Genomic DNA, 26,547 nt, shown 5'->3' with positions numbered 1-26,547 from the left:
AATTTCCCCACTGAAGGACAAAAACCCGACCCAGTTACACCAGTTCTGTCAGAAGGAACGGGTCAATTTTCCAGGGTATTATTGTGAGAAACTTGTGGAAAGAAACCCAAAATGTTTGACCCAAGCCAAACAGCTGAAGGCAGTTATTCTAAGGAAATGTATGTAAACTTCTGAATTACAAGTAAATAAAAAATATCTTTAAAAGTTTTCTCTTTCATTATTCAGTCATTTATAAATAGAAATAATTTCAGTAATTATAACTGACATAAAACAATAAAAAACAAATAAAGTTGTGTTTTTCTGACTGTAGAAAAGGGGACCATTTTTACAAAGAGTACACGCTGTTAGTATGAGAAACACATCATGACTCAAAGACAGAACAGACTGAGGCGGCATGTAACATTTCGTGATATAAATTATTTATTTACATTTACAGAAAAAACGGACCCCATCAAGACAATGTCGTAATAACTATTGGAAATAGAACTCAACATACAGTAGCTGACGTCATTGTCACAACCGAACAGAGAGCTCTATAGTAACGTTGTGCCCTCTGTCAAAGGTCTCCTATAACACAAGGTGCAAGGCATCACGTGTAGCCCCGAAACCCCTCCCTCCCCCCTCCCAGACTGAACACACACTGCAATTATTAAAGCCCTGTACCCTGCTTTGCACTACCCCGGTATGCTTTTACCCCTCGTCTACAAAGAACAGACGCCGGCTAGTTGGCCTCTACCAAAGCGCACACATCTAATAAGACACTCACACACACTCACATTCAGTGTCCTCAACGCCTCCCCCCTCTCCTCCTCCCCAGTTCATTTTTTTCAGAAAAAATCCTCAGAAAAAGGAGACACGTCATCAACCGGAAGGTGGGCAGCGGCAGCGTCTGATGATGAGAACATCATCCCAACGTGCAAGTCTCACCGCTTACTGCTGTGCCAGCTCTGAAATGGTAATGCCACCGTCCTCTGTGGTCGTAAGTTCATAGGAGAGGGGGAGTCGAGTGAAGGGAGGCGGATGCTAACTGTCAGGGTTGACCTATGAGGGGAACATCTAACGCCACGGCGCTCCAAAGCGTGAGGGGGGACTCTGTCCGGCGATTCTGGGCTCAGATAAGACGAGTGGAGGCGCGCATGGTGTTCTCAGAACTGAAGTGGACATTGTTCTGCTTCTGCCGGTTGATTCTGTTGGTCCGTGGGCACTTTCTGCAGATGGAGGAGAAAAGGATGACACAAGAAGGGAATATTATGATTGACTGTTACATTCTACAGATGGAATTTGGTTCAATTGTCATGTTTCACTGTACTTGTGTTGTAGTCATACCCTTAGGACCATGTAGCATGGTTCAGCTGACACTGGTAAATCAAACACCCTGTCTACTATTCTGCACAAATCCAATAATTGTCTCCACTAAGAAGGGGGAACCTGTGTATTGCCTGTAGGGGTGGATCAAGAGGCAAAGATAAAGCTATGCAACATTCAGGACAGATCTCAGAATCATTGTGGTGACTTTGCTGAAAATTATTTTCTGTACTGGTCCCAAATCTCTAAATGGTGGCTATACTCTTGTAAAAGTATAATTGTACTGCGATAACCTTTGACTTTTAACCCACTTTCTGAGACCTGGAAAGTCTTAAATGGGGCTCTTGACTTTTGTGTCAGTATTTTGAGCTGCATGCTTTGACCTTGGGCTGAATTTTCTGGGACGTCCACTCCTGGGAAAATGGCCCGTGTGTTTAATATTTTTCCACTTCATAATAATCAGCCTTCCGTTAATAATCTTTCTCCCTGTGAATGACAGACTTCAGATAATATGGAAGTGACCTCAGAGCTCCTCCCAGATTGATAGGCAGCAACAGTTGCTGCTCTAAAGTCAGTGCTGATGTCTTTCCATCTTGGCATTGTGTTAACACATAACTCTTGCTTTTATAGAAGTGTTCACAAGCATAATAATCAGTTAAATAATGCATCTGATCAGCAGTACCTGGATGATACTTCTCCTCTTAAATCTGATAGAAGCAGAAGTTGAACTTAATACACTTGATGACTTTTCTTTATTAAGTGTATATATAATAGAAGTCTTATGCATTAATGGGATGGCTCAGAGAGCACCTGAAATGCCTTGTTTTACTTATTAAACAGTTGACTTGATTAGTTTTACAAGGGAAGCAGGAGCCTGGAGTTAACCCAAAAAGTTTTCCTTTTTTTGTTCTTTTCAGAAGACAGAAGTAAGTTTACAATAATGTGTTAACAGCGTGGTATTTTGGAGGACAACGCTTTCTCGAGCAGACCTTTTCCTCGCAAAAAAAAGAATGTCAGACACAAGAATCAAAGTGCAGAAATGACCTTTCCTGCTCCCACATGTTTGTCCTTTACGTGAACGGGAAATAAACAGAAAATCCTTTAAAAACTCTGACAATAGAAGCAGGACTTGTTCTCCACGGGTGGAGCACGGTGGGAGTCGCCGGGTGCATGAAGGTTCAATAAAGTGAGCGCCACCTGCTGTCCAGGAAGGGGTTGTGTTTTTCAAGGATCTGTTAAATGGGTATTGCAGAGCTGCAGGAAACATTAATGCCACCGGAGCTGTACTGTAATTCTTTCTTTACTTCTTTATCTTCCCTCCTTACCCTCTCACCATGATCTTTTATAACTGCCCACTCTCTCATTCAGCCCCCCCAACACCTCCTCCACCTTCATTACCTCCTCTGCTCAGAGGAGTAGTTCTGTCTCGGGCAAAACTCTTAAAATCTTTTATTAAATGTCATAAATTGCTAAGGTCAGCCAGAGGCAGACACACTCCAAGCTAACAATGTATATATACACTGTTAGCTTGGAGCAAATATTTGTGTTTGTGTGTGTGACTATTTGACAGTGGTTACATAACGGCCTTTAAAACGGAGCTCCTACAGATATGTGAGTGTATCTCACCTCAAATGCTCATGCAGCGTGTTCTTCACACTTGTGTGCGACCTCGGGGGCTCTGACAGGACGTTCTCCCTGAGGTGAGGAACTCTGTGACCTTTCTGAGTTTCCCTCTAGGCTCAGAAGCTTTTTATTCACAATACTCAATTGCTCGAAACCACTTCCTTGGGCTCATTGCTGCGCATGTACATGTAAGTGTAGTTTAGGAAATGCTCATATGATGGTGACCTAAATCTGTTTATGACTGCCTAAAAGGATGTGAAATCTGCAGTTACCTAAGGGGCCACTAGAAGCTGGAAGTCAGTCGTAGAAGTCGTATTGTAGACATGAATCAACATCAACAATCAGCCTCTTTGAGTTTGTGGCCCCCAAATAGTGCATTAAATGGGTCAAACCCATATAAGCAGTGACATGGGGTCAATATATAACCTGTGGACAATTTCATATTGGTCCCATTTGTTCGCTTTTTTTTTTTTTACCAACATGAACCCCTTTCATAAATTTTGGCTATGAAAAACACACAAATACCCATGAGGTACCAGTAGGTGGTGATAACATTGTGAGTAGAGCAAGTTAACGGTTGGCAGCTGCCAAACGCAGCCTCGTCCACTGGATTGTGAGACAGAGACGTACACACTTCAGAGTCCAGTGGTTAGATGCTCTACACCGCTGTACTTTGCTGTGCATTGTATTTGGAGGCTTGGAAGCTGCTACTGGTCCATTGAAACTCATTCCATGAAGCTCTCTCAGCATTATTGTTGAACTAATTAGATTATAAGACATTTGACATAAGTCTGTTGATAATGAATCTACAGAAAGTTGGCAGCCACAGCACACGTTTGACCCTTTTTCATGGGCTCTACTTTCGGCAGCTCCACTCTACTTAGCCATTTCCTTTACTGGCTTTGCCGGACTGGTACTGGCTTTCTTGGTACTTGATCATTAGCAGGTCTGATCTGGGCTGAGCAGGACGGAAATGTGAAGTGAACAGACTGCTGTTTACTTACTGGCCATGAGCGTGGTCAGCCATATGTTGGTGGCATGACAAAGTGTTTCCCAAGGTAACGGAGAGAATGACAGGCCACAGATTTTACTGCACACTGCAGTACCAGGACAAGATCCAAAAACTTACAGGGGTCTACAAAAATAATAGGGACCATAATGGCTGGAATGGGTCCAACCGAAAGCTGTAGCGGTGGTACAAAATCCCTGTTGGAGGACATGGTGTGCTTTTTTTAATTTGCATGTTTGTACTTGAAACTCATCTCATGTTAGGTCAGCTCACACCAATCCATATGACGGTAAGAGTTAATAGCTGCACGATGTTGACGGCTGGAGGTGGAGCTTCAAGCCATAACTCCAACCGTCAGTGAGTAAATGCAGAGTAGAGGGAGGCCGAGCGGAATGGAGCGGTGTGGTGCTGGAACTGTGAATGGAAAAAAGAGAAACTTGTGCCTCAGCATCTGCTGATCCTGCTCTGTGACTTTACATAGCTTACCACCCCATGGCTGAGTTGCTGTTGTTCCCAATCATTTTGTTGTACCACTAACAGTTTACTGTGAAATATTTAGCAGCGAGAACTTTGCATCACTGGAGTTACTGCACAGCTGGCATCCTATCACAGCACCATGCTGGAGTTCACTAAGGTCCTGAAATCCACTCATTGTTTCAGAAATGTTTGTAGAGGCAATCTGCATCCCTAGGTCCTGGATTTTAAACATTATGGAAGTGACTGGAACACTTGAATTCAGTTATTTGGATACTTGATCAAATACGTTTTGCCAAATAGTGTATTTTACTTCTAATTTGATTTTTTTAAATAATGAAAGTCAAAGTTTTTTATTGTTTTTGTCTAAAGCTAAACTGAATGAAAGTGAAACAAGCGTGGGAGGTTTGGACAACATTTTAGTTGGTTTCCATGACAATCAGCGGCTGACAAAAGTGACTCTTTCCTGTGATTCTGCAAATAGTTGCCGTTGAGGTCCAGTGCTGGTCCTGTTTTAACACTTAAATTACTGGTTATAGTTTTAGCTTTAGGACTAGGAAACTAGTCAATGTGTTAGGCTCTGAAGTCATGGATATATGACTGAGTGTGTGTGTGTGTGTATGTATTCAGGCAATGACTCACCTGGTAATGCAGAGCACCACCACGCAGATGATGACCACCTGCAGGGCTCCAATGATGGAGGCGATCAGGACGTAGTGCAGTTTTCCAGAGCCTGGCACCACATATAGCACGTTGTACTCTTTGATGTCACACTTGGGGCCCATGAAGCCTGAGTGACAGCTGAGACACACACACACACACACACACACACACACACACACACACACACACACACACAGAAGTGAGGGGAAACAGACAGAAGAAAAAGTCATTGAGCGACAGGTTAATAATTTCCTGCATTCTAATTGAAACGTCAGGACTTTTCCATTAATACAATGTGTTTCCTGTTATTTTTCCTTTGCTGTGACTGTTCTGATGAAAGTGACTGATGGGGTCTCAACTGGGAAATAAGGGGGGCTGGTCTGTTCACACAGAGAGGGTAGACGTGGATGATCCTCTCTTTGTTCTAACTCCTCGTCCTGATAAAGGAGCTGTAGTCCTACTTAACAGATAAAAGTAGTACTGAGTATTTCATTCTGAGTACTACAGTGACACTGATTACACAGACTGACGTAGCTGACAGTAAACCTTCCTCCTGTTCCATCTTTTCTGCTGCCTCTATTATGCATCCATTGTGAATAAAAATGTCCAGACTAAGACTGCACAGCTTTAAAAGCTCTTTAAGGAACAGCTGGTAACCCTAGCTTGTCCTCCATGATTGTTGGCGCCCATTTAAAATAACATAATCTGTTTCTTCCAGCAGCATAAACAGACACGGTCAAGAAATTACTGTTTAAACGAGAATCACTTTTTCCACAGCTTCTGCCCCAAAGAAAAGTCAAACAGGAAACTAAAAAGATAAAACAGGCGTCAAGCTAATTCCTTATGAAAATAAGGCTTTATGGCTCCATATGTGACAGCCCTAATCTAATGAGTTCCCCTGGATGAACCACGTTTTTACAGCTTCCTGAGGGATACATTAAAAGTGAGATTAATTTTCAATGTTAATAATCAATTACTGCATCAAACACTCTGAGGAGAAGGGGCACTTACATTAAACATAATCAAAGCGTGTCCCTTCAAATATCTGCTGTGGCTTCTTAAGTGCATTCTCCAAACATGATATTACTTGTTAATTATGGCATAGATATAAACACAGTCTCTCTCAAACAGAACCACATGGACCGACCCACAGACTAACTGAGGTGATCTTTGTTGTCAGACATGAGCTAAAATGGTCCTCCTTTTAATATCTCTCACCAACTCCTCTGCTCTAGCTGCTCCTGCTGTCTCAGGGGAGGTTGTTACCCAACAACACCTGCACATCCTTGTTTAGTAGAAACACACACAGTCTCCTTTACTTTCTCCATCCGCTCCACCTGACAGCATGTGAGAAGCACAGTGCAACCTTGTTCTGTTTGGAGGATGTGCTTTGTTTCTGCACTGATGTTCAGATGCAGGCACACACACACATACACACACACACACACACACACACACACACACACACACACACACACAGGACTATCAATTGACTTCCATTCATTTATCATTCATCTCTATGGCCTAACCCTGACCCTAAATCTAACCTAAACTCAATCCAATCTTAGTCCAAGACCTAAACACTAACCCAAAAACATCATGAAAAATGTGAGGACCAAAATGTCCTCACTTTCCAAAAGCTTTCACACACACACACACACACACACACACACACACACACACACACACACACACACACACACACACACACACACACACACACACACACACACACACACACACACAATTCTTCTGGTCTCAGTAAAAAAACAACCTTATATGGGAAGCCAACAGGGGGCAGCAGAGATCCTCCACATTCCCAGTCTGATCATGACTGCTCTGTATGCAACCGGATCTGTCTAGGCGAGCTGGGACAATGGAGGGTAGAGAGAACAGAGAGGGACGAAGAGGTTTTGGGACCAACGACTGCTGCAATGTCAGGCTGTAAATGATGATAAAGGTGTTTCCTCCCTGATTTCTGTGTGTTTTGGGTTTTAAAAGGTCCATAACACCTAGAAGGTCTTTACATCACTGCTGTCTCCCATGGTTCCTATTTTTTGACCCAAGGAATCTCATCACTCTCTGCGGTTCAGCAAATTTGTGAAGTTTCCTTTTATTCTTATTGCATTTCTTTTAATTAGCAAGCAAAAAATATATAAGAAATAACTGAACAATCTTTGTCTTACCCTCCTTCACCTCATAGGTGGTTCAGTCCAACTCATAGCATAGTTTTACCATTAGAGCAAAACAAAGGAAATTTAAAATAGGCAGAATGTCAATCAGCTTTTTAAGTGTTAGCAGTGTCACATCTCTGTCATTCACCATAAATCAGCAGAAAACCTTTCAGGGCTTTGCAGGTGTTGGGTGCAGAAATTTTAGACCTGTGACCAGTCTGTAACAGAGCTTCCTGCCAGCAACTCCACATGTAGAAGGAGCACCCAGGGATGGTTTATGAACTAAATCTAGCTGTAATCTGTTTAAATTGTAGTTATTATTCAGCATATAACTGGTGCAGCAAAATCAATCAATGGAGGTTTGATCTAGAGATTCAGCTAGGTGGGTGCCGCGCTGCCAATGGTCCCACACAAAGGTGTCAGAGGTATTTTAACCTCTTAAGACCCAACTTCTAGTACTGGGGAAAGAATTTAACTCTTTTTTTCTACTTTCATTACTGTAAGTTTGGTATCTACAGAACCATTAGATTCTTGGCTAAAAGCTGATCAAAATCCCCTCAGCGAACACCAAACAGTTAAAAGTACAAGTAGTTGAATCGGAAAGTAAACACGCAGTAAAATGGCATCATCCCAAAACTCGTTCTCAGCTGTTCACAACACGGCTTTTTGTCACAATCCACCCAAGATTTACTCAACCGCCTGCAGAAAAAAACACTACCGGCATCAGCAGGCAAGGTAGGTGAAGTGTTTTGCTCAATGACACAATTACTGAGACGGATGGAGCGGGGGTTTAAACCGGCCACCCACCAGTTATAGGACGAACCCCTACCAACACCGTTGCCCCAAAGGAAGACCAGAATTATCACTTGTGTTTTAAAAACATAATTAATAATATGATGATTATATAAATAGAGTTTGGGCATGTCATTTCTATCAGAAACTTCACTAAAACGACTTGCGGCTAACGAGGTTCATTTTTCACCACCGCCATATCATGGCTGTTGACAATGGTGGTCTTTGTTGGGGGTTGCACGTATACATCAGACAGAATACTGGATTCCTTTTATTTAATGGGGGTTTTTAGGAGTTTGGGTGCCAACGATGTGGTGTCTGGAGGAAGCTTCATTGTGGGAGGAGTCAGTGCTCCGTATTTTTCCAAAATCACTCCACATGATCAGAAGCCCATAACTACAGTAATCATCCATTTCAGCAGTGAGAAAAGAAATGATGGGGCACATTGTTTAATAGTTTCAAAAGTTACAATTTGTTCAATTTAGTGAACACTAAATGTTGGAGAAATTCATTCGCAAGTTTAAAAAACAAGATCTAAAAAGAGGAATAAAAAAATTTCTGTGCACCAATCTTATTAAAGTCTACAGTTAGACAGATGGGGTACTTCATCTGATTATTCTAAACACTAAACAAAATAAAAGCAAACGTTAAAAAGCTATCAACTAAGAAATAACCAAACAAGACCCTAAAACTCTTTTCCAGCAGAGAATATAAAATTTGATGAGTTACGTAGTCTAATAGTTTCAAGAACTGAAAGACAAAGCCTAGCAGTACCCACACAAATGAGCAGGGGACTATTTCATCCTCTAGTTCTAAGAACTTTAAAACAAAGATCTCTAAATGGAGTTCTGAACTACAGTCATCCTCCATTCCATCAGTGTGTGCACAAAATAAATAATGTAATAGTTTCAAGAACTAAAAAAGACCCATAAATGAGATTCAACAAGATGGCGCCGCAGATGGTCGCCTCGGCGTGTTGGTGCGCATTGTTTTGTTTTGTTTTTTGCTTTAAAACGGTCTTCTGTGATGGTACCCGGAGCTCTCTCACCAGAGAAGAACTCATGAACATCAGGGCTACTACACCAGAGGAGTTATTTCCCACTTTTCTGCCTACTGCTCTGGAATTTATGGACATCCTGGTCAAAGGTTCCGCTCACCTTTGTTCACGCGGTGAAACGCCGGAAGAGAGGGAAACGGGCTGGGGTGCTGGTACGTCTTCACCAGCGTGGACTACGAACACCGTTACCTGGAATATTTCTCTCTAACGTGCGCTCACTTCCCAACAAAATGGAGGAACTACAACTGTTGTTGGGGAAAAACAGGGACTTTTATTCATCGGCAGTTTTGTGCTTCACGGAGACGTGGCTGTGTGGATTAATACCGGACTCTGCGCTGCAGCTGGCAGGATTCCAGCTCTACAGAGCGGACAGAGACACGGAACTCTCCGGCAAAGCGAAAGGTGGAGGAATCTGTTTTTACCTCAACAGTGGTTGGTGCAACGACGTGACAGTGATTCAGCAGCACTGTTCTCCAGACCTGGAATCCTTCATCATAAACTGTAAGCCTTTCTATTCCCCCCGTGAGTTCGCTTCGTTCATCCTGGTCGGTGTTTACATCCCGCCGCAAGCTAACGTGCAGGTCGCACAGCGCATGCTCGCCGACCAGATACTGAGTGTGGAGCGGACCAACCCGGACTCCTTAGTTATCGTCGTTGGTGACTTTAACAAAGGTAATCTGACCCACGAACTTCCCAAATACAGACAGTTTATAAAATGTCCGACCAGAGAGGACAACATTCTGGATCACTGTTACACCACCATCAGAGACGCTTATCACGCCGTCCCACGTGCTGCACTGGGCCAATCCGACCACATCATGGTCCACCTGATTCCTGCATACAGGCAGAAACTAAAGCTCTGCAAACCTGTTGTGAGGACGACAAGGAAGTGGAGCAGTGAGGCTGTGGAGAATCTCCAGGCGTGTTTAGGCTGTACAGACTGGGATGTGTTCAGGACTACTACCAACAGTCTGGACGAGTACACAGAGGCTGTGACTTCCTACATCAGCTTCTGTGAGGACAGCTGTGTACCATCATGCACCAGGGTGAGTTACAACAACGACAAACCCTGGTTCACAGCTAAACTCAGAAGGTTAAGACTGGATAAGGAAGAGGCCTTCAGGAGTGGGGACAAAGACATATACAGAGAGGCTAAGTACAAGTTTGGCAAGGCAGTGAAAGAGGCCAAACGACTGTACTCTGAGAAGCTCCAAATCCAGTTCTCAGCCAACGACTCTGCGTCTGTCTGGAAAGGGCTCAAGCAAATCACCAACTACAAGCCGAAAGCCCCCCACTCCATCAACGACCGACGCCTCGCCAACGACCTGAACGAGTTCTACTGCCGCTTTGAAAGACAAAGGGACAGTCCTGCAACCATCTCCCACGACGCCCCCCAACAGCTGCAGCCACAATCCACCACCCCCACCTCCCCAACCTCAAGAGGGGCCTTGGCACCTCCAACCCCCACCAGCCCCCTACCCACGCCGAGGACGGCTCTTTCCATCCAGGAGAGGGACGTCAACAAACTCTTCAGGAGACAGAACCCCCGGAAAGCTGCTGGTCCGGATTCTGTCTCACCAGCCAGCCTGAAGCACTGCGCTGATCAGCTGTCTCCAGTCTTCACAGACATTTTTAACACCTCACTGGAGACATGTCATGTGCCAGCCTGCTTCAAGTCCTCCACCATCGTCCCTGTTCCCAAGAAGCCAAGGACCACAGGGCTTAATGACTTCAGACCCGTCGCCCTGACCTCTGTGGTGATGAAGTCCTTTGAGCGCCTTGTGCTCTCACACCTAAAAGACATCACCGACCCCCTCCTGGACCTCCTGCAGTTTGCCTACAGAGCCAACAGGTCTGTAGATGATGCAGTCAACCTAGCCCTTCACTTCATCCTCCGGCACCTGGACTCCACAGGAACCTACGCCAGGATCCTGTTTGTGGATTTCAGCTCTGCCTTCAACACCATCGTCCCAGCTCTGCTCCAGGAGAAGCTCTCCCAGCTGAGTGTGCCCGACTCCACCTGCAGGTGGATCACTGACTTCCTGTCTGACAGGAAGCAGCGCGTGAGGCTGGGGAAGCATGTCTCTGACTCCCTGACCATCAGCACCGGTTCCCCCCAAGGCTGTGTTCTCTCTCCTCTGCTCTTCTCCCTGTACACCAACAGCTGCACCTCCAGTCACCAGTCTGTCAAGCTTCTGAAGTTTGCGGACGACACCACCCTGATCGGACTCATCTCTGATGGTGACGAGTCCGCGTACAGATGGGAGGTGGACCATCTGTTGGACTGGTGCAGCCAGAACAACCTTGAGCTCAACGCTCTAAAGACAGTGGAGATGGTTGTGAACTTCAGGCAGAACCCAGCCCCACCTGCCCCCATCACCCTCTGTGACTCCACAATTGACACTGTGGAATCTTTCCGCTTCCTGGGAACCATCATCTCCCAGGATCTCAAGTGGGAGCCAAACATCAGCTCCCTCATCAAGAAAGCCCAGCAGAGGATGTTCTTCCTGCGGCAGCTGAAGAAATTCAACCTGCCAAAGACTATGATGGTGCACTTCTACACAGCCATCATTGAGTCCATCCTCACCTCCTCCATCACCATCTGGTACGCCGCTGCTACAGCCAAGGATAAGGGCAGGCTGCAGCGTGTCATTCGGTCTGCTGAGAAGGTGATTGGCTGCAGTCTACTGTCGCTCCAGGAACTGTACACCTCCAGGACCCTGAAGCGGGCAGGGAAGATTCTGGCTGATCCCTCCCACCCCGGTCACAGACTCTTTGAGACTCTCCCCTCTGGCAGGAGGCTGCGGTCCATCCGGACCAAAACCTCACGCCACAAGAACAGTTTTTTCCCATCTGCCACCAGCCTGGTTAACAAAGCCCGGAAACCACCCTGACATTCCCCCTTTCCCCCACACCCCCCCTTTTTTTGCTGACAGGACACCTGTAACCTGTAACTCTATGCGTTACATTAACGCTCAGCTTGGACTCCTGCTTACTTGCACTGCTTTACTTGCACAATGATCACCTGCACTGTTGTATTGCTCTTGCATCTTATACTGCTCTATATTTACTCTCACTCACTTAAAACTGTGCACTTATATTATATTATATTGTAGATATGTTTGTACTGTTTAACTTGTACTGTATTGCACCGACTACGCCAAAACAAATTCCTTGTATGTCCAAAAACGTACTTGGCAATAAAGCTTTTCTGATTCTGATTCTGATTCTGATTCTTTAAAAAGTAAAACCATTCAATTTTTCTGCATCAAGTTTCCCAAAGTGATTGGAAACTCTTTGCAGTAGTTCCAAGAATTAAAAGGAAAAGCTAAAAAATAGTTATAAAAACGGATCTATGAAGATATATGAAATATAACTGGCAACAGATGAAGTACTTAATCTGTTTTAAAGAGTACATAAAAACCATAAACAAAAAGACCCACAAATGGACATTTATGAGACGCAATTCTCTTTTCCAGCTCAACACATGAAAGTTATGGCTCAGTTCATCCAAAAGTTCCATAAATAAAAGCTAAATAAGAACTAAAATTATTTATTTTAGCAGTTAGAATGACATGATGCACATTTCCATTCAATAGTTAAAAAAACTTACAAAAACCTAAAAAAAAAAACCCTCTTAATTAAGTATTATAAACTTATATAATTTTTTTTCTGTTTTTTGGTTATAAGATTTACAGAACAAGTGTAAACAACCAGAGATTAAGTTTAAAATCATCAGCATATCAGACAGCTGTAGGCAGAAGGGCTAGATTAATACCCAACACATTTTTAGTCACTTTTAAACAGAAACGGCAGCAATTGTTTCTATACCAAAACAAAACAAGAAAAACGAAACATCACAGATTTAACTCCCAAAAAATGCAATCATTTGTGCAGATCATGTTTCACAAAGCGTCAAAACTCAGTTTATCATTTGTTTACCAGTTGTTTATTAAATCTACATGTGAAATCCTCCTTAAAACAGCTATTCCACATGCTAAGCCCGATGACAGATGCAAACCTGTTTATGATATTTGTCCAAACCTTTAATTTTCATTTATACTTGGTTTATTTCATACCAAACAACTTTTGAATACAGTTGGAAGAGAGATTATTGTTTGCCCTGTACATTATAGGTGCAATGTTGAATGATCTTTATAATCTGATAATCTTTATAATCTCTTCTGTAGCGTATAAACTGGTTTAGTGTTGGTTTTATATGTATTAGCCCATAGTTCCACACAGTAAGTCATGTTTCAGCGATATGCAAAAAGAGTGGAACTTAAAATAGTTCATCCCATAGATCTAAGAATGTCTCAGTGAGACAGGAAGTGATGTCATTTTATGGGCCCAAGAAACTGACCTACAGTGTTCCAGCAGTGAGTAAACTGCTTCAGCTAGAAGATACAAGAATGATAGCAAAGTTCTTGTGTGAAGAAGAATACAGCAGCGCAATCTTAGGCTGAATCAGTCTAAAGGTGCAAAAACTGTTTAACAAAGTTTAACCATAACTCTCCACTACCTCACAGAATATATTATTCTAATTTCCAGTCATACTGATACTGTGTGTTCTGGTAACACACATTGCCAAACATTTTGCTGCTACTTGTCAAATTTTATTGACAACTGCAAATTAGATGGATCCAATAAGTTGAATGATGCTTTGAAGATAAGGAATCCCCTATAATGAATCATCTATGAACCAACAGATAAATTTAAATGAGCATCACAATGAATATTTAAAGTGAGTGAGGTAAAAAAGCCAGGAAATCAGTCTGCATTTATCCACGGCTGCAGGTAAGTGATTCTTACATTATCTGTGATCAGCTGTCTGAACGGCTTGATTAAGTCGTCAAGCCGATCTGAGGCCAGCAGGACAGATGTGTTGATAAGTCTGATTGGAGAAGATTAGCACTGCAGCACAGAGTCATTATGCACCGTTGTTCACTATGTTTTCCTTGGATGCATTGTGAAAAAAATGACTTTCCACTTCCACAAAGCGACCGTGCTCACACCGCTGCAAGCATCAGCAGAAACAGTGCGTCACTCCTTTACTCCTGGAATGCAATTTGGGACGAACAGTTGTTTCCATTTTACAATCTGATGAGAGCATTAACGACAGGAAATAAAGAAGTACTAAACCCTGAAATTGCATTGTATAACTGCTAATTAATTCTGCCATGTAAGCTGTTTTATCAACATTTTGATATTATTAGATTCTATCATCCAGTCCTAATCCAGTAAAATGACGGAGATATATGGTTGCTTCCTGCAGAACCTTCCTCCTATTTCCCTAGCTGTTGGTGAACAGCATGGCAGTTTCAGAGCGAGGAACACTGACAGAGACCGAACTCACGGTTCATCAAACCTGACTGATGTGCAAGGAGAGTAAAACCACCTGCCTAAAGTCTGCAAATGAAAACAGCCGGGACCCATAGGAGCCCGGAAAACATGTTTTTCTGTCATGTCCAGCATTTGGGATGCAGGACCAGAACCTTGGATTGCCTTGGATACAAGGTTGGCCCTGGTTTGTTTCAAAGGATCCTTGGAAGGCTGGTTCAGTGCCTAAAACCTTGTGGCGGGACATGTTCATTTATTTTTACTAACATTGTTGAAAACTATGAATCACTGCCTTGCACTTCACAATGAAATGATTCATAGCTTTCAACATTGAAAGAATCTGAATCTTTTCAGAACCCTTTCTCTGACAGTTCAATCATAAATATGCTAATTACTGCTGGTCATTTGTTCTACAATGCCTTTATTTGAATTTCAATCGAACAAAGTCCTCCACCATCGTCCCTGTTCCCAAGAAGCCAAGGACCACAGGGCTTAATGACTTCAGACCCGTCGCCCTGACCTCTGTGGTGATGAAGTCCTTTGAGCGCCTTGTGCTCTCACACCTAAAAGACATCACCGACCCCCTCCTGGACCCCCTGCAGTTTGCCTACAGAACCAACAGGTCTGTAGATGATGCAGTCAACCTAGCCCTTCACTTCATCCTCCGGCACCTGGACTCCACAGGAACCTACCCCAGGATCCTGTTTGTGGATTTCAGCTCTGCCTTCAACTCCATCATCCCAGTTCTGCTCCAGGAGACGCTCTCCCAGCTGAGTGTGCCCGACTCCACCTGCAGGTGGATCACTGACTTCCTGTCTGACAGGAAGCAGCGCGTGAGGCTGGGGAAGCACATCTCTGACTCCCTGACCATAAGCACCGGTTACCCCCAAGGCTGTGTTCTCTCTCCTCTGCTCTTCTCCCTGTACACCAACAGCTGCACCTCCAGTCACCAGTCAGTCAAGCATCTGAAGTTTGTGGACGACACCACCCTGATCGGACTCATCTCTGATGGTGACGAGTCCGCGTACAGATGGGAGGTGGACCATCTGTTGGACTGGTGCAGCCAGAACAACCTTGAGCTCAACGCTCTAAAGACAGTGGAGATGGTTGTGGACTTCAGGCAGAACCCAGCCCCACCTGCCCCCATCACCCTCTGTGACTCCACAATTGACACTGTGGAATCTTTCCGCTTCCTGGGAACCATCATCTCCCAGGATCTCAAGTGGGAGCCAAACATCAGCTCCCTCATCAAGAAAGCCCAGCAGAGGATGTTCTTCCTGCGGCAGCTGAAGAAATTCAACCTGCCAAAGACTATGATGGTGCACTTCTACACAGCCATCATTGAGTCCATCCTCACCTCCTCCATCACCATCTGGTACGCCGCTGCTACAGCCAAGGATAAGGGCAGGCTGCAGCGTATCATTTGGTCTGCTGAGAAGGTGATTGGCTGCAGTCTACTGTTGCTCCAGGAACTGTACACCTCCAGGACCCTGAAGCGGGCAGTGAAGATTCTGGCTGATCCCTCCCACCCCGGTCACAGACTCTTTGAGACTCTCCTCTCTGGCAGGAGGCTGCGGTCCATCCGGACCAAAACCTCACGCCACAAGAACAGTTTTTTCCCATCTGCCACCAGCCTTGTTAACAAAGCCCAGAAACCACCCTGACACTCTCCCTTTCCCCCACACCCCCCTTTTTTGCTGACCGGACACCTGTAACTTGCAACTCTATGCGTTACATTAACGCTCAGCTTGGACTCCTGCTTTACTTGCACAATGATCACCTGCACTGTTGTATTGCTCTTGCATCTTATACTGCTCTATATTTACTCTCACTCACTTAAAACTGTGCACATATATTTATATTATATTGTAGATATGTTTATACTGTTTAATTTGTACTGTATTGCACCGACTACGCCAAAACAAATTCCTTGTATGTCCAAAAACGTACTTGGCAATAAAGCTTTTCTGATTCTGATTCTGAAAACCACATGAACTGGCTAATCAACTTATAACTCATAGGTTGACAGTAAGAACCAGCATTTGAATTTTGAACCTAGTGAACAAAAAACCTGACGTTTGACTAAGCTAGCACCTGTGTAACCCACCGGACTCAGATATGGAGACAGTGAAGGGCATTGCAGTCCAGTGAACTTACTGTTGTGTCAAGAAACCAGTTTGAAATGATCTGAGCTTTGTGACATTGTGCATTATTCTGCTGGAAGACCTTATAATCACCTTATAACCACAGTGGACCCGTCAGCAGATGGATCCACTGTGGTTATAAAGTGATAGCAACAACACTCAGGTAGGCTGTGGTCTTTAAAACATGCTCAATAGGTACTAAGGGGGTCAAAGGGTGCCAAGAAAATATCCCCACACGAAAGTTCAAGGTGTTGTACGTTCTATCATCTGGAACCAGTCTGCAAATTCTCCTCTGACCTTTGACATCCACAAAGCATTTTGATCCACTCAGCTGCTGCTCACTGGATCATTTCTCTTTTTTAGACTGTTCTCTGTAAACGTGACAGATGACTGTGGGTGAAAATCAGCAGTTTCTGAAATATTTAGACCAGCCTGTCTAGCAACCATGTCACATGTTCCAAATCACTTAAATCCCCTTCTTTTCCATTAGGGTGAGGGAGCCTTTAAGGCATACTGCTTTACCTGATGACGCACCTTTTAAAAAGGTTCCTGCAGCCCGTAATGTTCCCCAGTAGAACTCTTCACTGTATTAGTTGTAGAATTTAATTTAGTTTGAGGCTGATCTGTGTCTCTGGTGTCTTTACTTCACATCACACAGCTCTTTTTCCACTTCGTGCTGCACATATGCAAACTGAAATGGGAGCCGTGATTGCAGATGCCCCCTCAGCCCGCTTTCCAGACGGGCACACAGAACCCCAGATCATAATGCGTGGGTGCTGGGGAACACCAGCATCCTCATTAAGCTGTGAAAACTCCAATATGGGATTAATTTAGAGTAGAGCAGCACGTCTGAGTGGTCAGCAGCTCGTCTTTGCTGTGTTGCCTCAGCAGGAGGGGATCTCCAACATTTGCTCCTCTCAGCACACGGCTGCCTTATATTCACTCAGGATAAACAAGCCTGATTAACAAAGTAATGAGTTCCAGCATTCCCAAGCAATTGCAAGATTTTACTCCTTATTAGCTGTGTTATATTTTAGGATTTTATTTTAGTTGCAGATGAGGATGAGGAGAGCAACCAGTCTGTGATGAGTGAATGCTGTTTACACTCAGATAAATATATCATCTGATTGTTGATATATATATATATATACTGTACAGTCTGTAATACCAACATCAAAATCACACCCAACATATAAAGCTGAGAAAATACAGTTATTTCACAACAATTTAATAATCAGGACTGTCAGTATTAGACTAATATTACTCTACTGCTTTGTATCAGAATGAAAAAAATGAGAAAACAAAAGTAATCAGCACCTGGGAATGCTAGTGCATCAGTTTATGGGGAAGCTGGGATGAAAGGTGATAAATCTAAGTCTGAACAGAGAAATCTTTGTTTTTACAGGCAGATAGCTTTGGGATTGGGGCCATATTTACAGAAATATATGATTATAATACATCCCTGTGGAAAGTTTTTAAAGCATCGGATGTCAATGTAACAGCGATCCCAATCAGGATCCGGATTGAAGTCAGTCTGGACCCGGTCTACACCTTAGTTTTGGATCACCACTGGGGCTCAACAAACAGCCGTGTGGGAGACACCTCAACTCTAGTCACCAATAATGAATATGTTCAAAGCAACGTTTATGAAGCTAAGAGATCTGAATTATCAACACATAAAGGAAACAAGCTGATGTTAGCCGCACACAGGAGTCTGCAACCTGCAACTCCGATGCCTCATGTGGCTCTTTACAAGCACAAATAATAATGAAGGCGGCGCTGATGGTGAGAGGTTAAGCGCGCGACCATATACAGAGGCTACAGTCCACGAAGCGGCTGTCGCGGGTTCAAGTCCTGGACCCGGCGACATTTGCCGAATGTCTCCCACTCTCTCTACTCCTCTTTCCTGTCTACCTACTGTCCAAAATAAAGGCCTCTAGTGCCGAAAAAATATCTTAAAAAAACAAATAATAATAATGAACTGAGCAATATAGACAAAATATTTTATTACATGAATGTAAAACTGAATTCTAGCGACCTGTTCTGGATGTACCCGGCCTCTCACCCGTAGACTGCTGGAGATAGGCATCAGCTCCCCCCATGACCCACTATGGAATAAGCGGTATAGAAGATAAATGAATTATTTATGTTTTCCTGTAATACTTTAAAACAGTCTAGACCAATAGTTCCTAGACTTTCTGAAGACCTTTAAAGTACTGAAGGCATTTAAAGTCCCCAAAAAAAAAAAACGTGAAAGCCTGGGGAACCGTTAACACAGACAAAGTACATATTGCAAGACAGTTTGACTGCTTGGAAGGAAAATTTAAATGAGGACACATATAAAACAATCAGCCTAGTTATGATTGAATGTATGCATGCAAGAAGCAATGACTACACTGGACCCTCCGGTACCATCACTGCTGCATGTGTGTTTGTAAGTACCTGCAAGACGGCTGGGAGAGCATGTTGGGGAACTGACAGTCTCCGTGGACGCAGTAGTTCTTGTAGTGATCTGGACAGGGAATGTACAAGTTGCGGGCCAGTCCTGTCCCTGAGTCCTCTGTTCACATGGAGACACACACAGACAGCATTCCTAAATGCACATATGTTCTTGGCCACCTGTGTGCATACATTACTGTGCTCTGCCAGGCAGATACTCATTTTGACAAGAATAGAGGAGCTGAATAATAAAAAGGATGTGGAAGAAAAAAGTGGAATGAAAAGAGGAAAAAGTCGGACTGAGAGAACAAGTGATTGCTAGTCCCCCCCACCATTACAAAAGCACTCACCCGATGGGTTGATGTGTGCAAAGTGTTCGTCTCCTTTGTTCCCGGTTGTGATGTCGCCTGGAAAGGCCAAAGACACATTAAAGCATAGCTCAGGTCACTGCAACCTCTCCCGAAGCTGCAGCCATATCCATTACAGCTTCCACACTCAAACTGACATCGTTGTGAACGAAGGAGGCTGGATGGGAATTATCATCCCAACAAAGAGCTCGCATGGTGTGCACCTGTGCACCTAATGCGTATAAATGCAAACCATTCTCCTTAAGTCAGGAGCGCTCTGCTCTAATGTATTACACTGAACAAAGAGGAGAAAGGAGCCCTATCTACTGCACACGTCAGAGGGACTAAAGCATTTCTGCTAGGTTTATTGATGCTGCATTGAATTCCTCTTTCCTGAATAGCTCGAGAAAATCTCCTTCCAATCATCATCATAATATTCCAATGGATTTTTATTCTGAGGTCAGAGAATATAGGACCTGAGGTTGAAGCTGTGGAAGCATTTTTCCATAAAAAGGAAATTACTTCACTGAGTTTATTTTGTTTATTCTTTTTTAATTTTGCCAGTTTGTGGATGTCTGGTGTTTCCTTTATCACACAAATTAATTTATCTTTTTGTGCTGTAGGACCCTGTAAAAAAGACTCACCATGGGGACAACAATGTACAGATGCCTCTCAGTAAAGTAGAACATTATCAAACACTTTTATTTGATATAGTTCAGTCAAACAACTGATTTTTATACAAGTATAGAATAAGTTTGTGTTTAGCCTCTAGGGTCCGTGATGAGGAAATATTTACTTTTATCAAAAGTGTTATTCAAGTTAATGTGTGTCTTTGCATCACATTTAACTTTTTATGGTCTGTTATTAGTTCAATATGTGCCATAAATCATCAGATCTTTGACAATTTCTTAGGTGAATATTTAAATCTGTGATTTTAACAAAGTTCCAAAACATTAGACATTAGAAAGGTTATCAAAATACTTAATACTTATGTTTCTGAAATTCTTGGCCTACTGAAGTGTTCTCCTGAGCTCCACTACACAGCAGCAAGTCTTTTGGGGTATGTCCCTATCAGCTTTTCACATCTAGAGATTTTACCAATGGCTTTGGTCTCATCACTCTTCCATAAAGGTTAGATATGTGCAGTGCATGACTAACAGTTTTCATGGGGGAAGATTCTCCCAATTGAACTATGGATCTCTGCAGCTCCTCCAGAGTTGATCCATGAAATTCTTATTTCTCTGATTACTGCTCTCTTGCCCAGCCTGTCATTTTAGGTGGATGTCCATGTCTTGGTAAGGTTACTTCCATGTCATACCATTTCTATTATGGATGACGGATTGATCAGAGCTCTCTGAGACGTTTAAAGCTTGGTATGTCATTTTAAAACCTTGCTCTAAACTTCTCAACTACTTTCTCCCTGACCTGTCTACTGTGTTCCTTGGTCTTCATGGTGCTGGTGGTTCACTATTGTTATATAACAAACCCCTGAGCCTCACAGAACAATTAGGCGACAAATTAGCTGATTGACGAAAGGAAATGGTTACACTGGGGATAAATCCGTTAAAACTTTTCAGATTTTTGGGAAGTGTGAAAAACGTCTCTGTAATTCCTGATTGAGCAAAACTTTATAAAACTACTGGATATTAGTTGAAATCCACAGAATCAGGTTGTGTGTTTGAAGCTAGCATCTGCTCATACGGGCAAACTGACAGGTTCCGCTGTGTTTCTGAGTCTGTTTTTCCACCTCTTACTGTGAGTGCATGCATGAATTTGTGTGTGAGGGTCGGACCTTGGCAGCGGCCCAGGTACTTGACTTCGATGCGCTCCTGCTTCTGACAGGATTCCTCCTTCACCTGGCAGGGGTTGTCGTAGGAGCGACCGTCCGAGGCACACACCGGGTTGAAGCTGATGTGCGAGCAGTCGATGTTGCAGACACACCTGAACAGCAGGAAATCACATTACAGCTCTCCATTTCCAGCCCTTTAACATGTTGATACATCTTTAAACGGATGAATGCTGAAATGTCAATGAGAGCATTTAGATTCTGCAGCATGTTTGACTGTGAGAGACACACACCTGATGCACCAGAGGATTAAAAGCATAATATGAAAAAGCAGCACAGTTTGAGCTCAGTCAGGACTTTGGACCATCAAAGTAATCCTGTTCAAATTGTGTTTCAGCTCATTCAGTTTCACACAATAGAAAAATGAATTTAACTTTGCAAAGAGGGGCCCAGTTGCACCGGAGGGCTGATAGACAAATAATGTTCCTCTCCTGTGTGTTGGATCATTTTGTTTGCTGAATCTTGGACCATTTGCACGTTGCTGGACGCCACCAGGCATTCTGGCATCATCGGCCATTTTGCATCCCAGGGCAGTCCGCTACTACAAATCCCAGCGGGTACCACAGCTGATAGGACGGGGGCGTCGCAGCTCTGATGCCACAGTCAACTATATAACAGTATGAGACGGCCCATCATTGCTTTTCAGCTTGAAACCGAGACGCGGTTACTGGCATCTGAAGCGCATCATTCTGGAGAAGGAGATTCCACGTGGACTCTCATTCATTCTCCCTGTTGGCCAACGAGAAAACTAAGCGAATTAAGCTTACAGGAATAAGAAGGCTTGTAAATCTTCAACTTTACCGATCGACAACGTGGATTTAACACGTAACCAGAAAACCGCGGAGGTTTCAAGGAGATGGAATCGCCACCCTTGTTTTTGTTCCAGTCCACTGTTGACGGTCTGTGATACTGTTTTTCTGCTGAGGAAGCCAGAAGAAACGGACCATTCTACTCTGAGTTATCCACGGACGCGTGGAAACTCTTCACCCCCTTCTCTCTCTCCCTCTGCTCAGAGGAGATAACATCAAGTAAGTAAAATCCATTCTTTTATTTTTATTTCTTTATTAGAAATAGCGTGGGCAGGATAGAGTAGGATTTTAGTGCAATTTAGAACCGCCACTTATAGTCTAATGTGTTCTGAATTGTATGTGCATGCCATTGTTTTTTGAAACTTGATTGCAGTTGAATTTCAGAGGCCACCGAGTCTCGCAAGTTGTGTTTTTTACTCTCTGGACACCTGAACGCAGGTGCGCTGCGGAACTGAACTGCTATAATAACCTTATGGTGAAAATCAACCATTTTCTTTGCCTTCAACTTCATGTTTTATTAGTTGCTGCCAAAAGTTTTACAACCCTTTGTGTGCTCGGACATCCACAGCGGAGGGGGATGTTTTTATGACAAACAGTGTAACCAAGCCGCACTTTGGGAGTGGCACTTCCAAAGCTTCTTTCAACACCATAACCCTCTTGTATTTTTGCCATGACTGCTGGTTTGATTTCATACACACCCAATGCTGTTGTTTTATTTTGTTTAGTTAGGTATTTTACCCTTTCGTGTAGAACTTTGCATGTTTGATTAGGTGAATCGGAAGAGCGAGTTGTATTAGGGCTATGGATTTAATAAATTTCACATAGATAAAGAGAAGGCGTTTGTGTTTATTTTGTGCAAGAGTGATTCGTCAGTCAAAATAAGGTAAAAGTTCCCCACGTTTCAGCAGAAACGGTTGATTAAAGAGTGACCTCTAGTAATAGTTATCAACTATTACTGAGAATTCAATAATTGTAATTATCAAGGGCTTTGGGCCACAATTACAAAACCAGAGGACATCTCTGGTTTTGATTCATAAATGAGGATTTTTGGTAAAGAAATTAATTTTCTCAAATTATGATTTTTATTTATAATTCTTGATAAATATTAATTAATCAATAATCATAATCCCAACATGTGATAGGAAGCAATTACTGATGAAAGCACTTCAGATAACAGAGCTGCACAGTTTAACTTTGGGACAAAAAATGGTCACTAAACTTCAAACTTTTATTTTAGATGACATTAAAAAAGTCTGAATAGAAAATACAGTAAAAGGTTTAGGGTGTAATGGGGCACATTAAAACGCTTTGTGCTGTGAAACTGATAAAGACCAAACAGGTTCACACATTCAGCACAAACTGGGCAAACTGGGCTGAGAAATCACTGAAGAACTGCGAATAAAAAATGAACCAGTATGTTTGTGAAGTAAGTGATATTCCAGGTGGGACAAATTGCAACCTTAAAAACTTTAAGCTAATTTATTCTAATATAATTTGAACAAATTTTAAGTATGAAGTAAACATAAATTAACTACAATATGTCTTTAAATTGGATAAATATAAAAAAAAAGGCACAATTAACCTTTTAAATCATGCAGTCAACCCTGGACTTTATTATGCAGCACCAGACCTTTTTGAAAAGGATGGGGTTATCTCTTTTGCATTTGTGCATGAAATTTAGTTGGAAGTAAACTGGTTGGATATCTCTTCACCAAAAATAGTGCCTTTACTTGAAGCACCCTTTGTCCCAGGGTTATGATAGAATTAGAATAAAGGATTTAATGTAAGGACTGACTGAAAGCTGCCAGATGAGGTAAATCAAGTACTGGTAGTCAGTTGCCAGACCACTTCGGTTACAATGGGTGTTGTTTGTGATCATAATGTTTAAGAAAATCTCATGTTTTACTGAGATTTTAACTTTTTATGTTTCCTCTGTCAGTTCAAAATGTGCTGATCTCTTAAGATCAGGCTAAATCAATAAACACCGTCTCCATGGGATGGAGCCACCACGTGCTTTTCTGAGAGTTTGTTTGTTCTTTTAAATGTGCACATTGACTCTTGAGTCTGTGTTAGACCTGATCAGCAGAAAGTACACCCGTCCCCAGACAGCACGCTTGATTCTGTAATTATAACCCTGTCATTGGTCTCTGGGCTTCATGGTAAAGCTACATTTGCATACACGCCCCCGTGGGCACCCACCAACACATAAATGCATGCCCCAACCTCACACACACAAACGACAGTGAACACCTTCACATTCAGCTTTGATGATTCCTAACTGCAGACACTGATGGTGACTTCGAGGCTGTGCAGGAAAGTGTGGCAGCATCAGCTACGCTGCAGCACAGACAAGCAGAGGATGCTGCTATGGAAATGCTTGATGCTGATTGATGCTGAGGATGAGCTGCTTTGAGTGACCTGTCAGAACGACGTTTCACTCAAATTACAGAGTTCTTCTTTTGGTTCTCCTGTAATTAGTAGCCACAATAACATGAATGTCCATCAATGAACCGCCACAGAGAAACTGTTGTTTTCAGCCTCTGCAGTGAGTGTAAAGAGAGGGGAACCCTATAATTTAAAACCCCGGAGGCTAGTTCTAAGCTTTTCACATTGTGGTAATTAACTCATTTGATCATCATGTGTCACCTGACCTTCCTTTACATGTTTGTGGATTGTCTCAGATTTCTCTAAGGAAAAACAAGCTTTTATCTTTAAGTGGTCGCTTTATGGATTTTACAGTTTTTCCAAAGGACACAAATCCGTACAACTCCTTCAGATCTACCTTCAACGTTTCTGGACGCTTTTACCAGACAAACTTTAATGATTCGCTAAGTCTTTTCCTTCTGCATTTGTAGTCGTCCATCTAGAAGAGGAGACGTTATATCGCTCTGGTGTAAGGAAAGTTTCGAGGCGAGATAAAAAGTACCAAACATTTCTGCTTCTTAGTTCCCAATTTCCTCCTTTCGGTCCCGTGTTTTTCACAATTGATCCCCTTAACAACTCTTTATCTGCTAGCTGTTAACCTTTAAATGGTCCTATAGACGGTTGTCATTGTCAGAGTTAACAGAAAGCAAACTCTATCAAACAGAGAAGAACAGGAATCAAACATTAATGGCTTATTGTTTGGTCTAATGTGACAGATAAAAACCTAGAAATTTGCAACATTAACAGATATTTCAGATTCAGCTGGAGAAACATTTCACATTTTAAATTAATTAATTTTCCACAGATCCTTCTGTAGCTAAAAGATCTAAGTGAAAACTTTAAAGGAACCAGGTCTGGTACAATGTTTTATCACAGTGAAAAATCCAATACAGAAGCACTGAGGTTCCTGAGCCTATTGGTGAAAATATGCCTGATGTTGCCTCTTTAACTGAAGCCCTTCTTGGTTTGGTTTGTAGGTTTTGGTCGGTCTTTCTAATACTGAGATCCATGATGCTTAGTGGGATATTTAGATATATTCAGTATTAGTTTATAGTCCAATCCCAATCTGTTTTTCTCTTAGTCTTTGTCTGTGACCTGCATGGTTCCTTTGTCTTCTTTATTCCCCTTCCTTAGCAGCACTTTAAGCTCCGATAGAAAATTTGAAAGAAGTTCTCAACATCAAGTAAAGGGTTGAAATACATCTAGGCTAAAGTTCATCTAACACTGGTATACATTTTTAAGTTTACTAGAGATCTTAGCTGAGTTTCAGATGTTTACATTCAGCCCAGATCAGGAAGACAACTGAAATGGTGTGAAGGTCAGAGATCAAATTTGCTATCACCTCTTTCACCAATCAATCAAGTCACTGCAGCTCCATGAGCAGATATAGACCAGAAGAGATCTTGTTGCTGATGCGCAGCCTCTATCGTTCAGTGTTTCCATGACAGCTCCGGGTCAGTTCATCATTTTGCCGAGTCTTATCCACATTTTTTCCCCAAACTATTTTCATTTTCATGCCACATTGAGTTTTATTTTTCTTGGTACTCAAGTACTTGATGAATTATCAACCTAAATATTCAGCAATATCATATAAGATTTAACTGTAAATAGTTTTTCAAGATTTAATATTTCGTGCTTGTTCCATTTATGTTGGTTCTGATCCCCATGGGGTCAGTCCATTCTAGTCAAACATGTCCTCTGATCAAACCAAGTCAATCCTGAGTGACCTTCTGCTGATAAATATTATTTATTGGAGCCACATATCTGCAGTTTCTTACACCATAAATGGGCTAGAGAGAATTACAATAAATCATTGGCTGCCAGTATGGGCATAATATGTCCACAACGCGGGTCAGAACCAACACATGGACCCAAAGACAGAAATGACTAGAATCTACCCAGGACACTATGTGTTGTTTCAATCTGCCAAAGCAAAAATAATTATTTAAATATGTATTTACATTTACCACCATTTTCTCTTTTTATCTTACAGCCACACAGCGATTTAGCGACAGTATTAAAACTGAAAGTGGTTAAATACTCAGAGCATGAAACTATCAAGCTGAGTTTATATTTCAGTTTGTGCTTTCTGGCAAAGAAA

At 42.6% G+C, this 26,547-nt stretch overlaps 1 protein-coding gene across 1 annotated transcript in view; it reads right to left on the bottom strand.

The window, feature by feature from the left end:
* Positions 1 to 397: 397 nt before the first annotated feature.
* The window catches only part of LOC124870896 (tomoregulin-2-like), a 51,007-nt gene continuing 24,857 nt past the window's right edge, over positions 398 to 26,547 (bottom strand). Inside the window, exons 5-9 of the mRNA XM_047369721.1 lie at positions 21,160 to 21,308; positions 19,371 to 19,427; positions 19,024 to 19,141; positions 5,054 to 5,212; positions 398 to 1,208 (exon numbers count right to left, since the gene is read on the bottom strand). Of these exons, the coding sequence (XP_047225677.1) occupies positions 1,112 to 1,208; positions 5,054 to 5,212; positions 19,024 to 19,141; positions 19,371 to 19,427; positions 21,160 to 21,308 (580 nt within the window). The 3' untranslated portion in view covers positions 398 to 1,111. The remainder of the gene's footprint in view (positions 1,209 to 5,053; positions 5,213 to 19,023; positions 19,142 to 19,370; positions 19,428 to 21,159; positions 21,309 to 26,547) is intronic.

Source organism: Girardinichthys multiradiatus, chromosome 7, assembly GCF_021462225.1.
Source record: "Girardinichthys multiradiatus isolate DD_20200921_A chromosome 7, DD_fGirMul_XY1, whole genome shotgun sequence".
In the NCBI taxonomy this organism is placed as follows: domain Eukaryota; kingdom Metazoa; phylum Chordata; class Actinopteri; order Cyprinodontiformes; family Goodeidae; genus Girardinichthys; species Girardinichthys multiradiatus.
This window is presented reverse-complemented; position numbering and strand designations above follow the sequence as displayed.